Raw genomic sequence first — 15,030 nt, forward strand, 5'->3', positions numbered from 1 at the left:
TGACTTCCTGCCTTTTGGGCAGGGGGCTGGACTCGATGATCTCCCGAGGTCCCTTCCAGCCCTAATGTCTATGAAATCTATGAAATATATGCCAAAGGTCTTTGTGACCTCTCACATATACCATGATCTGGAAGGATTGACCATAGCCAAACCAAGAGAGATGGTGGAATCTCCATCCTTGGAGGCTTTTAAGCTGTGGCTTGACAAAGCCCTGGCTAGGATGATCTAGTTGGGGCTTATCCTGCTTTGAGTAGGGGGTTGGACTAGATGACCTCCTGAGATCCCTTCTGACCCTAATTTTCTATGATTCTAAATCTATGCCTCCTGTCACTTAAGTGTGTTGACTTATAGTGAGATGTTCGGTTATAGTTCCCTCGTTTATCCTATTTGCTGCCACTAAAACACTTTCTCCTTCGTCTTAGACGAGAGGAAATGTTGCTTTTCTTTGTACCAGACATTTTTCTTCTTGGAATTCCTTTTGAACTAATCCACTCGTGTCTATATAGCAAGTCCTGACCTAAAACCGCCAAGTAAGGAATCTAAAGTGCCTTAGGAAGAGATCTTCAAGAGCTTTGGAGTAGAAGGACTTCTAGGGATGTATTTTACAGATGGGAATTAAGGCACAAAGGTCAAGTAGCTTGCCTTTGTCAGCAGTGAAGCATGGACCTGTGTCTCTTGGTTCTGACCTGCACTCCCTGTGAGTTCCTGTATCTCCCCTTCTGTTGCCAAGAATCCCAGATTCAGCAGGACTAGGCTTCATTCTACCCCTACTAGGGTTGTAAGACTGAAATACCTCGATCTCTAACAAAACATGAAGAAAACCAGAATGGTGCTTTTTTTTAACTGGGGGAACTCTGTCCTTTTCTTTAAATGTCTGGCATTAGGGGAACGAGCAGAGACTGTATGAACTCATCGTGCGTCATTTCTTGGCTTGCTGCTCTCAAGATGCCAAAGGACAGGAAACCACTGTGGAGATCGATATCGCCAATGAGCGGTTTATTGCTCAAGGGTTAATGATCCTCGCCAGAAACTACCTGGATGTGTATCCATATGACAAGTGGAGTGACAAGGTAATGCCCTCGAGCAAAGAACATGTATGATGTTAAACTGAAAAAGTGTTGTGATGAAAGTGAGTTTAGTATATTGCCCCAGTGTCTAAGTTTCCGTAGTTCTTGGGAGTCTCTGATAACGTGTTACCAGTAGGACCACTTCTTGACTGGAGGCATCTGCCAACCTCTTTACGGTTTAGTGTGTCAGTGGCTATCTCCCTTTGTGTTCAAGTGAGAGAGGCCTGACTTCATTTTGCAGACGTCTTGGTGCTGTCCATAAGTCTCCAAAAAAGGCACTGTTGAATCATCCTGAACCTGTTTTTTCTTTTTTACCTGCTGTATGCAACACTCCAAACCTGATAACCTCTGTGAGAAACATCCCTCACAGGCATAGCACCAGTTCAGGTTTCACTACAGATTTTCCTTTTCTTCCTCCCTCGTTTAGGTCATCCCAGTGTATGAGAGAGGGTCTCGTTTTCAACCTACCACGGTGGAGATGGTGGATGGGGAGACGAGCCCGCCCCAGCTCCTCACAGAAGCTGATCTCATTGCACTCATGGACAAACATGGCATTGGTCAGTGCCTGTAGCACATGGACTGTGCTGTCCTTAGCAAGGTGGCATTCATAAGCCTCTTCTTTCTTGGTTGTCTAAAGTGTAACAGTCTGTCTGTTTTTGCAAAGGGGCAAGTTACCTGCTTGTAACCAGGATACTTGTATTCCCAAAATGACATAGGGAATAGTTAGAGAACGATCTCCAGGCAAAATGTGGAGTCCCTCTGGGACTCAAAGTGTGTCCAGTGCTCTAAACTGCACAGCTCAGTCTATACAGGATCCCATTAGGCCCATCAGTACATCCTTACAATTGGCACTGGAGTGGTGGGAGACAATAGCAGCCACTGAGCTCACCCCACTCCCTATAAACTGTTTTCTGTTCCAGCAGCTGGTGTTGCACAAAGGGGAGCTTCCTCCTTGAAGAGTCAGTGACAGGGCTGCTCATTCATGTGAGCATGCTCACCAGCTGCAATTCTGCTTTCAGGGACTGACGCCACTCATGCTGAGCACATTGAGACCATCAAGGCACGAATGTATGTGGGGCTCACTCCAGAGCAGAGGTTCCTTCCAGGCCATCTGGGCATGGGGCTGGTAGAAGGTAAGGACAGCACTTCTCATGAGGCAGGCAGGTCCTGGCTGCTTCCCTTCTTCCTATTCTCAGCTAATTACTGTTCCTCAGGTTACGATTCCATGGGCTACGAGATGTCAAAGCCTAACCTTCGAGCTGAGTTGGAGGCTGACCTGAAACTGATCTGCGAGGGGAAGAAAGACAAGTCTGTAGTGCTGAGGCAGCAGATAGAGAAGTACAAGCAAGTCTTCATTGAAGCAGTGGCCAAAGCCAACAAGTGAGTGTTAGGAAACATCTCCTAGGACAGTAGAGCACACGAATGCTTTGGCTTCATACCTTTGGCTTAGCCCGCTGTCTGAACACACCAGATGAGTTTCCTGAAATTCTGCCTAGGATGCATAAGCATCTGTAAGGAAGGAATGACTTGGAGCAGGCTGCATTATCATGAACCAGTACCTTGTAACAATCCTTCATTGGTTTAGATTAGTTCTGAATCTAATCAGGTCCATCTAAGCTGATGTCAGTCTGCGCTGACTTCCGTGGGTTTGGACCCCCCACTGAGGCTGCCCTGGATGCATTGTTCCTTGGTACATTCCTAACTGTGTTTACTGTGGAGTTGGAAACACAAAGGCGCTGCACTTGCAAGTGGCAGCTACTAAATAGCAGCTTCCAGCTAGTGGAAAATGAGAGGAAGCAATTGCTCACTGCAGTGGAAGCAAATGGGAATGTGTGTGCATTTCTTTCTAGGCTGGACCAGGCTTTGTCTCAGTACTTTGGAACAGTCAGAGAAGTGGCTCAAGGAGAGGAGCTCTACCCCGAAACACCAGCTGCCATCCGGAAATGTCCTCGGTGCAACAGTGACATGGTCCTAAAGACTAGGAAGAATGGAGGGTCAGTGATCTCCACTGGTGCAGAACACAACCCCATGTGCTGCTTTAATGTGGCTTCCCCTTGCAGCTCAGTATAGGGCAAAGCAGTCACCAGCTATGCCTCCTAGCAATGCATCTCACCAGCCTGAGTCACCAGTACCAGTGTGTGAAGCCACACCAGCCCGCCACCGCCTCCTCCTTACTAGGCTCAGAAGCCAGAGCTGTGTATGTCCATCTGACCCCACTCTTTCTGGAGCACACATTTGCTTTACAAATCCTTCCCTTTGTAGCAGGTGTTGGCTGAGTCCCTTCCTAGGTTTCCAGCTGTGGGTAGAAGGGCTGATAAGTTCTCTGATTCTTCTTCTTTCTGCCCTCTTTATTCCACTGCAGGTTTTACCTTGCCTGCATGGGGTATCCTGCTTGCAAAGCTGCTGTCTGGTTTCCTGACTTTGTGCTGGAAGTCAGCAAGGACGACAGCATCTGTGCTGTGTGCAAGCCCCATCCAGTTCACAGGTGAGCAGTGCAAGTGAGGCACCAGACAGACACTGATCTGTAGTACATACTGGCAGGACAGTTTGTGCATGTCCTTGTACCATTCCAGCTCGGAGAGCTACAGAGGCAGTACTGGGAAGGGTGCTGCCTATAGCTATAGCCAAATAAAAGGTGGGCTTAACTGTTTTAGACTAGAAAGTTGATAGATGTAGCACATGGCTGTGGGGAGGATGGGAAGAGAGGAATAAGCAGAGATCCCTGGGGCTCCAGTACAGGTAGTGGGCTAGAGAGAACCCTGTGAGCCAAGAGATTTGAATTCTTCTGTCTCCTTAGGCTGAAATTTAAGCTCAAGCAAGGGAGTGCCCCCCCTCTCCTGCCCCTGGAATTTGTTGGCTGCATCGGAGGCTGCGACAAGTTGCTGAGAGACACCTTGGACCTGCAGTATTTACAAGGATTGCCGCAACCTGCATCAGCAGCTGGCCAGGCAGACAACCACCTGCAAGTCAGCCATTCCCTTAACCGAATGGCTAGCAATGAGAATGGCCACAGGAGGCCAGCCACGAACCCGCCAATTGGGTTCCTAGGACCCAGGGGCACGAGGCTGCCCAGCACTGCTCCTCGCCTGGCTGTAGCTGCTGACGAGAACAATGCAGTGATGTGCAACTGCGGGCAGGCGGCAGTGCTGCTCACCGTGCGGAAGGACGGGCCCAACCAAGGCAGGCAGTTCTACAAGTGCAGTGCTAGCAGCTGCAACTTCTTCCTGTGGGTGGATCAGCAGGCCGAGGACAGGAGCAATGCAGCGCCTGGGGGCTTTGCATCGCCAGCTTCCTTTGGTGAAAGGTCCCCTGTGGGTTTCCACAGCCCAGAAGGAGGGAGAGGCCAGGGACACTACCAGAGCAGCAGTCGAGATGCTGGAGGAGGGGGCAGCAATGTTTGCAACTGCAACCAGCCAGCTATCACACGCACGGTCCAGAAAGATGGACCCAACAAAGGGCGGCAGTTCCACACTTGCCCAAAGCCCCGGGACCAGCAGTGCGGCTTCTTTCTGTGGGCAGACGAGAATGTGGCCCCAGGTGAGACTGGGAGACGGTGGCTGGGGGTTGAATTTTAAAGCAGCAGTGAAGGACAGTACAGGTCATGTGTCACACACGGGGCCCATAAAAGGATGCCTGCAGCTACAAAATGACGAGTAGGACCAGGATAGTTTCCCTCTTTCTGAAACCTCAGCCTTCAAGGCAATGTGTCCCCTTCTTTTAATTGCAATGAAGTCACCTTGTAACAACAGTTTACCTCAGAGCCTGGCTTAAGTAGCCTGTTCTGTTAACCAGAGTTAGGGTATGACCTGCTCCAGGTTTAATTCTAAGCTGATGCATTCATAAGCCCGGACACTGCCTGCTGGGACAGTTAAGTGGGTGGGCAGTACCAAACTGCTTGCCTAAAGCTGACCTCTTGCATGGGAAAGCCTTTCCAGTCAGCTGTGAAGAAGCAGAGAGGTATTTAGCTAGGTTAGCTCGAAGCCCAGAGAAAGGCAGGGCAGAATTGTACCTTATAGGCCAATTCAGAGATGCATAAGCTTTCGTAAGCAACAGCTTACTTTGTCAGATGCCATCAGATATTAGGAAGTGAAGACGAAGACACTGAGAAGGAGAGCACATCTCCCCTCTGCTGGTGCTACAGCTGCCTCTTACCTGCTGGGGAGGCTGAGCTGCTGCCTTTGCGTTCCCTTTCTCTTGCTCTCCTCTGTCACAGATGGTGATTGTACAAGGGGGAGTTGCTTTCATCATGTTCCTCCTACAGTGCTGTCAGATCACAAAGCCTGGGGCCCTGAAATGGGCACTTCCTGACCATTATTGGTCATTGCCAGTTATAGTAAATACAGGATTGTCAGAGGGGATGTGAGGGCCCTGCTTAAATATGCAGCAGCTTTCTCCTGGCAGAAGGGACTCATGAGCTGGCATTTCTAGCAAACTGGTAAGGGAATGAAATAACTACAGCTGTTGTTAAAACTCAGACTATACCACGGACAAGGGCTGGCTTAGGGTGGGCGCAGCCAGAACAGAGGGTGGCCTCAGTCGGGCCCAGATGACCCTATTTTTCTATAACTTGTGGGGCTCCCATTTTGGATATAGACTAGCTCAGTGGTTCCCAAACTCTGACAGACTGTGCACTACCAAATTTAAAATGATACCACCAGCAAATTTGTCATAAAGAAATTATAATAAATCTGTTAACGCATACCACTGACAGGTTGTACACATACCACAGATTGGGAATCACTGGACTAGATCATGTTAACAAGGGGGTGGGGGGCAGCTTCCTGTTTGGATATCCTGCCCTAGCACAGCCAGCTATGGGACAGAAGCAGCTTTGGATCCAAGGACAATTTGAATAGTGAGGATAATAAATGTCTGACTCCGACTCCTAGTTTGAACCCAGGCTTCCTAACTGCATCTGTCCTTGACTCCCACAGCTACTGCCTTGGGGTGTGTATAAAAGTGCACAGATACAATACAAATGGTGTTTTAATTTGTACAGGGGCATCTGTGGACTTCTCTTCAAACCATTTTGGGGACCAGGGGTTCCCAAGAGGAGCAGGAAGCAAAGCTAAAAGGCCAGATAATTTCTCCTCGAAGGGGCCAACCGTGAAGAGACCACGGACCTGTGGGATTTGCCACCAGCCTGGTCACACCAGGAAGACTTGTCCCCAGAACCACTGAGGGAGGCAGGACACCCTTGCAGAAGCAAACTGAACAATCTGGAGTCCTGGGGTACATCAGTAGTGGGGAAATGGATTTTAAAAGCCAGCATGCAGCAGAGATTCCTCACGTGCCTGCCTTCCTGGAAATGCTGGCTAAGAAATCTGCCTGCCGCTGGTGACGGAGCGTACTCCATGCACCACAAACCGCTGGAGGCTTCATTCGGCTCCAGTTGAAAGCTGGACTCACTTCTGAAGGAGGCTCAGCTGCTACGACTGTTGCCTGATTTCAGCTGCTGTCTCTTGGATGATTTATGGGAGAGTTTGTCTTAAGCAGTATAGTTACAGGCACAAGATGATGGGTCTGTTCCTAGACAGCTCTGGACAAGATGCTATAGTGTTGGCTGCTCTCCTGAAGGGCAGAAAAGGACTCTTAGCTGCTAACTTAAAGAGTTGACTGCTACTGAACAGCGGCTGTTGTGTTTGCGGGGGGAAGGAGAGCACCACGGTTAGTTAAAGAACAAAAATCCATCTTTTAGGGTGGAGTAGCTACACTGACTGATCTGCTCCACTGTTTCCAGCTCTGTCCCTTGTCTCTGAAGAGGAAGAGCTGCAGGGAAAGCCAGTCTTGGCTCTGTCTTCCAAAGGCAAAGCTTCATGTAAAGTGCCAGGAAATGAGCTGTGATCCACATTCACTCAAGCTGTCAGAGGAAAGAGATGGAGCTGCTGGGTCACACAGTTCATTTCGATCAGGTCACCATGCTTTTGATTAAAAGGAGAATTTATTTTAACTTGCCTCTGTGGTAAAGTTTTAGCAGTGGGTGGCCAGGGACTGTCTCCACCTTGTGCATCAACAAATCTGACAAACTTAGTAAGGGAGTTCTGAGCAGCCAGTGCAGACTGAGCTGTTTCCATTCCCTCATTCTCAGGAACATGGCTGCTGTCTGGCAGCCAGCCCAAGCAGCTTTATTTAGAACTGATCTGCAAAGTTGGGGGAGGAATGGGGAGAAAGGAAGGGGACCTGAGCCTGAACTTTGCTTTGTATGTACTGCATCTGATGCCTGGTCTTGCTCCAGACTAGAGAGCCAGTTAAAGGACACTGCAGGTACCTGAAATGGAAGGGGCAGGAGTTTCAGGCAGGCTATTCAACTCCTTCCTCTTCTCCGGACTGCTGGATTGAAGTTCTAGCTCTGGTTTTGGAAATGTTAAATGTGACTGTACAGAATAAAATAAAAACACACAATCTTCATTTCAGGTCTTCCCAAGTTGAATGCAACTGCTTTCCTGCAGGTCTGGAAGAGGCCAGCCCCTCCATAGCAGCAGGGTTAATGGAGATACTGCTACCAGTGTCCAGAAATCCTACATAGCTTTCTAAATATAAAAAGCAAGTCCTTTGTCAGTCTGAGGGCAAAGGGGCAGCAGGCAGAAGAGGTGGAGGGGGGGGAATGAGAGCAGAGATGGAACACCTCCAGTCATTCACTCCAACAGACATGTAATCCTGGTTTCACTGTGCTCTGGAGTATGTGAGGAACAACTCTAAAGTCAGTGGAGCTACACGACTTCCTTCCATCTTCTTTCCAGATAATCAGTCCTATTTTAAATATGCCTGAGGGCCAGGAAAGGGAGGAGAAAAAGGATCTTTCCTTATATTGAATTCTGGCAGCTTCCCCACCTTCAAATAACTTTGCAGTGATTCTCCTGGTATTGTGCCTAAGTCACACAGAATGAGGTCAGCAGAGATACCACATGTACTATTTTACTCCCTTCTTCCCTCACTCCCACTGCTACAAGCAAGTGTAGCCTAAAAATAAACCTCAGCCCTGCTAGCTAGAACAACCAGATTAAAAAAAACTTTGTGATGCAGTCACCCAGCTGGCTGGATACCAGGGCAGAACTTGTCTGCGCTATTACGGCTGCAGCCGATGTCACGGACAGAAGAAAGGTGCCTGGCCAGCAAGCAGTATGGTGAATGTGTGTTAGCAGTGTGGGCTGTTCCCAGTTGTGGGGTTTGAGGGTGGGTGGCATTTGGGCACCTGAAGTGATTTTCCAAGCGCTTGGCTAAAAAAGCAGGACCTATGCGTTAACAATATAAAACATCCAGCTGCCTTGTGCTCAGTGGGAGCTAGAATGAAGGGTCCTGACCATAAGCTTGTTTTGTGCCATTTCTACAAGCAGAATTTTACGTGCGAGGGAAGACAGCAGTTCACCATAACTCGTGCTTGTGTGCATCACTTGAGGAGCAGAAGGCACTCATTCCTCTAGTAATATGAGTATCACTATTGGGATACATATAATGCTGCTACCCGACACAAGAGACCCCGTTAGACAGCGAGGCTTTATTCTCATTGCTAGAGAATCGCACTTGAGAAGTGCTTTTGTTCCTATAGATCAAGTCATCTTTAGATCACAGGAAATTGAGATGCAGAGAGAGAGGTTTCCCCTCCCTGCTCCTAAACAAACAAATCTCTCTGCAAGGAAAACCGAGTCACAGTACATACGTTCAGAGTTAGCAGGAGTAACGCCCCCTGCCACACTGAAAACCTGGCATGATTCTGAAGTCAGAAGTAATGTCCTAGTACTTGGAATAGAGCCAAAATAAGCCTATTAGCAGCCACTCGAAAAAGCAACTTATTCTTAAAATAAAGACAAGCAGAAGATCATTCCAGCTCTCGCCAACAGCAAGCCTTCCAATTTAAAGCGCTGTCCCCCAGCCTGCCCCCCGCTGCTTTTCAAGCCGTCTGTGGGGCCGGGCTCTTTAAATAGCAGCAACATATGTATAAGAGAGCATTGCCTGAAAAACTGAGAGGCGCGGTCAAGATGGTGTGTTGTGACGCAGCCTAAACCTGGGAGTGGGAGCCCTGTCCTGTCTAACAGCGTAGATGGGAAATAGCAACCTGCCGAGCTTGCAGTACTTCCAAAGCTGGAGCAGGATTCAGTCCCATCTATTCTGAAAGACCCTGTGGGAACCTCCTTGCAGTAAGCAGATCCCCCTCTCCCTCAACAGCCACAACCCGTCCTACTACTGGGTTTGTAGCAAACAGGCATGTTAGGGAAGGGTGTTTCAACATCAGGCTTGAAGTTATGGCACTGAATACATAGCATTAAAACACTCTCCTCCAAACGAGCTAAACGCTAACAGAACAAGCAACTGGATTTAAGCTCATTTTGCTTGGCAGCTGTATTAACATTGAAGGTGCTTCAGCAAATAAGACTGCATTTGGATTTGCTATGGCAATATCTATCTGGTAATGCATATTCAGTTACTACCTATTCTCCATCAAGTCCTTTTCAGAATGGCAAATGTGCTGGGCTTGCAGATTTGCTTAGAGAAAGAGGGTTTTAACCCCTGCTCCCTCACCCAGAAATATACATTTGGAGTCTGGCACTTCAAGAGTGAATTTAGTGCTGGTGAGAGCTGCCCAGACAGCCCCGGAGCCTGTAGTCCAGCTTACGCACAGCCAAGCTGCATAATTCAAGCACTGGCAACGTGCAGCTTCTTGCACGCTCACTGGCAAACGCTCTAGTCTGGGGAACTGCCTCTAGGAATGAGAAGCTTGGCGTCCAGGCCCATGGTGGTGTGGAAGGTACCTTGCTGTGATGGGGGGTTGGCACAGATACTAGTTCAACAGGAACTGGACAGAGACCAAACTCATTTCACAGACGCCCCAGTCATCAAATGGATGGCATCAGGCTCCTAATTACTGTAGACACAGGCCAGATTTGAACTGGGAGACCCGGAGCCGATGGGCTCCATGTCTGATCCCCCTGTCCCTTCGCTCAGGCACATTTTGTTCAGGAAGTGCCTGCTTCTCTTTCATTAAGTGCAAGGCATCACCTACAAAAGTTAGATACTTCGGCAATCCGCTTAGCTCGGAGATGTGCAAAACCTATGCTCGGGAGCTCCCAGCCTCACAGTTCATTTACAGGCGCCTTCCTTCAGCAGGAGGGCTGGCTCGGATACAGCGCTGTAGAGCGCGTACCCCATCTCATCGATTTCCTCTTCCAGCAGCTCGTGGAACAGGTTGATCCTACTGTCGAAATAGCATGGGAGAAAGCCTCTCTCCAGGTAGCCCACCAGCTCCTCGATCATTTGCTGGAACCTGGTGGCCAAGGTGGCCTCTGCCCAGTCCCGCTCCACCTCGCTGAGGTGGAGGAGGACGTGAGTCAAGTGACTGCCAGTCAGTCTGCCCAAGGAGGGGTGGTCTCTGCAGACCGCCTTCCAGATTTTGAGGCAGAGCTGCCTGACACCCGAGTCTCCAGCATCCAGATGTTTGAGTCTGGAGACCTCCGCTGCATAAAAGCTTTGTTGCCAGAGGTTTTCCACAAGTCCCCTGGGAGGCTTGGCCAGAAGAACCTTGTCCTCCACCCTCACCACTGGATAGAGGGCTACATTCAGCTGAACCCGACAGTGCTCGACCTCCAGCTTCAGGTCCTCAGAAGCCACCGTCGGTCTGATGACGCACTCCAGCATGCTGCCTATGACCGGCCAGTTGACGGAGGTCTCCAGCATTTTATGGATCATCTCGCCGAGCGCGCTGGACGAGAGGTACCCACCCACCAGGAACCGGTCCCAGGGACTGCTCCCCCTCGGGAAGTAGTCCAAGTCGGTCCGCCTGATCATCCAGCACTGGGGGTTTTTCACAACGGTGTCCTCCCCAGGGATCAGCTGCCAGAGCGCAGCTTCGAGTGCCACAGGCAGCAGGAAGTCAACGTGGTCGGCAGCAACCACCTGGAGGTCATTGAGGAGGGAACCGCTGAGAACCATCCCGCCGAAGGGCAGCTCCGGGTACTTGTTTTGCAGGAAGTTCTGCAGTTCCACACAGACGTCCTTTGCAAGCTGCCTCCCCAGGGCTGCTTCCGGCTCTGGGATGGCAGCGCGGTTGTTATAGTAAGAGAGGAGTTTCTCCTGTAACGTGAGGCAAAGCAGAGGTCTGGACTCTGCGCAGAGAGTCTCCAGGGAGGCAGGATGTTCGCGTGGCTCTGCAATAGGGCAGAGAATAAAGATCATGAGTGGATACGTAGACCGAGAGGCCTGCCCACCTGCATCCCAGCATACAAAGCAGCCCCAGCAGCAGATACCAGGGTGGCAATTTGAAGGGAGCAAACTGATCAACACCGAGGACTCTGGGAGCGTCTTCTGGAGGTCTACCGAGGTGCCCAAATCCCACTGGGGACAGGCACAATATCAGTATAATTTAGGTGATGGTTCTGTAAAGTGGCATTTTGACATTCTGGAGGCTCAAAAGTGACTAAGGGTTGGGAGTCTCTAGAGGAAAGCCGCAACCAGGGTTTACAGGTTCAAGGCAAACCTCACCTCACCGCTACCTGGCCTGCATGGCAGGGGGACTCGGGAGTGAGGATACCCAGCTCTGCTACACAGATCAGCAACGAGCTCAGAACTCTTGGGCGCCCACGACGAGTCAGCCGCGTGGCGGACCACGGGCGAGTTTACCCCCGTGGGAAGCCAGGCAAATGCTGGGTGTGGGATGAGCTAGCTGCAGAGGAAGGGGAAGCAGCGAGAGTCCTTCAGGAGCAGGAGGCTAGCCTGAACCCCTGGATGGAGGGGTTACAACAGGATCCTACCACCTGGGACAATAAGTCGACACTGCAGCAACATGCAGCAAACATCCAGGGCAGCTCGAGGTTTCAAGGAGAGATTAACACTACCTAAAAGCTTGGGAAAAGCCAGGACATTGACCTTGGACAGGCTGGGTTAGAGGCAGAGGCAGCAGAGGCTCGCTGAGGTCCTCCCTGCTTGGCTTCTTGGGGGGCTTCTGCGGTGCCTTGAGCAAACTCAGATCCTGCCAGCTCTCCTCGATGGACTTCTGCTCTGCTTTGGCATCGTCCTCGTCAGGCGAGCTGGTGGCTCGGTCGATCATCTGAGGGCGGGGATGGAAGAAGGAAGGTATGCAAGTGTATCGCTGCTCCTGCCAGCTGCTGTTATCTGAATGACTGCACCCGCCTCGGCAGCTAAAGCATCCATCCTGCCAGAAACCAGCAGGTCTACAGACATTTTCCATGCTAGCGTTTATTGCAGCACTGGAGGTCTCACAAGGCAGAAAGCAGCAGTATTGGAGGTGTCCGCACACCCTGCTATGGAGGGAGCCTCAAGGCTTGTGGAGGGTGCAACAAAGGCTAAAAGCCCCCAGGATTCAGCGGTACCGCTCTCAAAATACCTCGGATCGGGATTCCCCCCCGTCCCCACAGATCAGTTCTGCTGCCTTGGGAAAGTCACAGAGTTTGCTAGGTCTTATTCAAGCTGTAAAGAGTAGGACTTTCCCCCACAGAGCCTCTCGTGTGCGCAGCACAGGCAACCCACTCGGACACCTGCCCTTCCTTCACATGAAGATACGGGGTGCCAGATCCCCGCAAAGCCAGGAAAGGAGAAGGGGATGCCCAAGGATCGTCGTCTCTAACAGAAAGACATATTGCCACAACAAGCAACATCTGGAGATGCTGGGCAAGATCCTCTCATGTCCTCTCCCATCCCTCAGAGGGACACCCATTGGCTCTGGTGATCCTGGGACCACAGGGACTCTACAGGCTCAGGTCAGCCCGTCCGAGGGAGACCACGAGCCGCTGGAAAGAGAATCCGGCTTGCCCCAGCTTGACGATCCCCCGTTCCAGAGGGAACCAGCCAGCCTTACCCGTTTCACCACCAGCGTCGCAACGGCCAGCACGGCGGCACCGCTCACCCCCAGCACCAGCCTGGTGTTGGCCAAGAGGAAGTCGATGACGCCGCCCAGCCCACGGTCGTCCTGCCTCTTCCCCTGCTTGTCTATGAACTCAGCCATATCGTACCCTGCAGAGAGGAGAGAAACGCGCGAGACACTGAGCTGCTGCGGGGTCCCACGGGCCTGCGGGACCGTTCGAGGACACCGGCAATCACGGACATCCTCCCCATGCTTTCCCGGGGCGCGGTGAACACGTCGTGCTAGAGCGGACAAGCAGGTTGCAAGCCCCGCGGGGGACAGAGCAGACCCAGAAAAGCTGTCTCTGGGGCATGGACGGATCCAACACTTACCCTAGTACAACCCACTGGACAAGACAACTGCTTGAACCGGAATAACGTCACCCAGTCTGATGGAGGATGACCCCTGAAAGAGTCGAGCCAAGAGCAAGCTGCACCAGCGTAGAGTTTGTCTGCATCTGTCCACAGCTAGCCATTTGCTACAGATTTTAAACAGGCTAGCACTGAGGACCTGTAGCAGTCATCTACTGCGTGGGCCACCCCGAGACGACCGCCTGTCTGTCTGCTCCTGAGCCTGGTATAACGTGGACACGCATTACACCTCACCGCAGGCCCGTTCGTTCCTCACACGCACTTAGTTTCATAGTTTCTAGGGTCGGAAGGGCCCTGAGTAGACCATCTAGTCCGACCCCCCGCCACGGCAGGAAATAATACTGGGGTCAGACACTTCCTTGGCTCTACACCAACGCACCTCCATCACCAGTCACTTTGCCCCGCGCTCTTCCTTCCTGCCTTCGTGGACTCAGACCCCCCCACTCCTCCCCTTCGTGCCTCCACAACCAGCACACCATTCGCTACGACAGCCCTGCTTATTGACACTCCGGACGCAGTCAAAAGACACATTGCAACAGGAAGACCGAGGCCTTCACAGGTTACTGAATCCGTGCACCTGGCGGCACAGCAGCAGGGAAGGGGCACAGGCAGATCCGTCTTCCCCAGCTCCCGAAGGAAAAGGGAGGTATCTAGCGCACCCGGAGTTGCAGGCTCATCGCCGAGAATTAACCGAAAGCAAGACAGGGCTCAGCTCCGGCTCCCAGATAAGAGCCTGGCCTGTCTGTGGTAGTGGCGGTGGGATGCCGGGAGCCCAGGCTCGGGCACGGCCCAGACGCTTGCGACTCGGTGGCACAAGTCACAGCCCTCGCCAGCACTTCCTTGTTTTGCAGGAGGAGGAAACGCAATAGTCCGGGGAAGGCGCAGTATGTACGAAACGGAGATAAGGTGCCGGGTAAACATGGAGCACCGTTAGCCACCAACCACCGCAGCCTACACGGCCCTCCTTTCGGATTGGCGGGGAGGCTGTGAAACTTCAACGCGGGGCAAGGTCCGTTCCAGGTCACCTGTGCAGGCATCTTGCTTCCTTCAGCCGGCAAAGCACGCCAGGCCCCGGGCCCTAGGGCAGCTTGTTCTCACCCCCCAAGCCGCCTCTCCGCGGCGGTTCGCCACCGCGCCCTCCTTTCCCAGCAAAGCACAGCATTTCTACCCCCAGCCCCGAGCCGCTCTGCGACTGTCACAGCTCGGCCCGACGGGGCTGGAAACCTCGGGGACGACTCGGGCGCGGCGCGCGAGCCGCCCCCAGCCAGGGCTCTGCTTTGCTCGGAAGCCGAGTCGCCGCGCGAAGAGAAAAGCCGCAAGCAGCGGCGGAGGTCGGGAGCAGAGGGCGTGAGGAGCTCGGCGACGCTTCCCGCTGGTTGGGGCAGCCTGCCGAGGGCCAAGAGCGGCGGCCTGGGGCCAGGCCTGCCTCGGCAGCAGCCCCGCGCCCAGCAGGCCTGCGCGGGCGCCTCTCCGGAACAGCCCGCAAGAGGAGCGCGCGGCAGCGGGAGGCTCGCGAGGCCCCGAGGGGCAAAACGCTGCATCCCAGGAGCGAGAGGGCGACGAAAAGCGCTCAGCCCTGGCGGCGCGCTCGGCACGGGGCAGAGACCGGCCCCTGCCTCGACGGGTGTGTCGCGCGTGGTGCTGCGGCACGTGCCCGAAGCGGTGCCCGCACTAGGCCGAGCGCTCCCCGGGCCGGGCCGGGCCGCATCCCCCCGGCCGCTCCGAGCGGGGGCAGCTCCGG

At 52.5% G+C, this 15,030-nt stretch overlaps 3 protein-coding genes across 3 annotated transcripts in view; 2 read left to right on the forward strand and 1 right to left on the reverse strand.

Annotated features, from left to right (window-relative positions):
* Nucleotides 1-7,017, forward strand: part of TOP3A (topoisomerase (DNA) III alpha) — a 16,012-nt gene extending 8,995 nt beyond the window's left edge. The window contains exons 12-19 of the mRNA XM_019541924.1: nucleotides 885-1,070; nucleotides 1,495-1,624; nucleotides 2,087-2,200; nucleotides 2,282-2,447; nucleotides 2,918-3,061; nucleotides 3,430-3,552; nucleotides 3,865-4,604; nucleotides 6,067-7,017. Coding sequence (XP_019397469.1) covers nucleotides 885-1,070; nucleotides 1,495-1,624; nucleotides 2,087-2,200; nucleotides 2,282-2,447; nucleotides 2,918-3,061; nucleotides 3,430-3,552; nucleotides 3,865-4,604; nucleotides 6,067-6,248 — 1,785 coding nt within the window. The 3' untranslated portion in view covers nucleotides 6,249-7,017. The remainder of the gene's footprint in view (nucleotides 1-884; nucleotides 1,071-1,494; nucleotides 1,625-2,086; nucleotides 2,201-2,281; nucleotides 2,448-2,917; nucleotides 3,062-3,429; nucleotides 3,553-3,864; nucleotides 4,605-6,066) is intronic.
* Nucleotides 7,018-8,546: 1,529 nt separating this feature from the next.
* On the reverse strand, nucleotides 8,547-13,512 carry MIEF2 (mitochondrial elongation factor 2). Its single transcript, XM_019541928.1, has 3 exons — nucleotides 12,874-13,512; nucleotides 11,925-12,105; nucleotides 8,547-11,206 (listed from the first exon to the last, which is right to left on the reverse strand). Exons 1-3 carry the CDS (start codon nucleotides 13,018-13,020, stop codon nucleotides 10,143-10,145), a joined length of 1,392 nt encoding a protein of 463 aa, XP_019397473.1. The 5' UTR covers nucleotides 13,021-13,512; the 3' UTR covers nucleotides 8,547-10,142.
* A 663-nt stretch (nucleotides 13,513-14,175) lies between these two features.
* The window catches only part of FLII (FLII, actin remodeling protein), a 14,678-nt gene continuing 13,823 nt past the window's right edge, over nucleotides 14,176-15,030 (forward strand). The window contains exon 1 of the mRNA XM_019542140.1: nucleotides 14,176-14,195. Coding sequence (XP_019397685.1) covers nucleotides 14,176-14,195 — 20 coding nt within the window. The remainder of the gene's footprint in view (nucleotides 14,196-15,030) is intronic.

The sequence above is a fragment of the Crocodylus porosus genome, unplaced genomic scaffold (genome assembly GCF_001723895.1).
Source record: "Crocodylus porosus isolate Cpor-Errol unplaced genomic scaffold, CroPor_comp1, whole genome shotgun sequence".
In the NCBI taxonomy this organism is placed as follows: Eukaryota; Metazoa; Chordata; order Crocodylia; family Crocodylidae; genus Crocodylus; species Crocodylus porosus.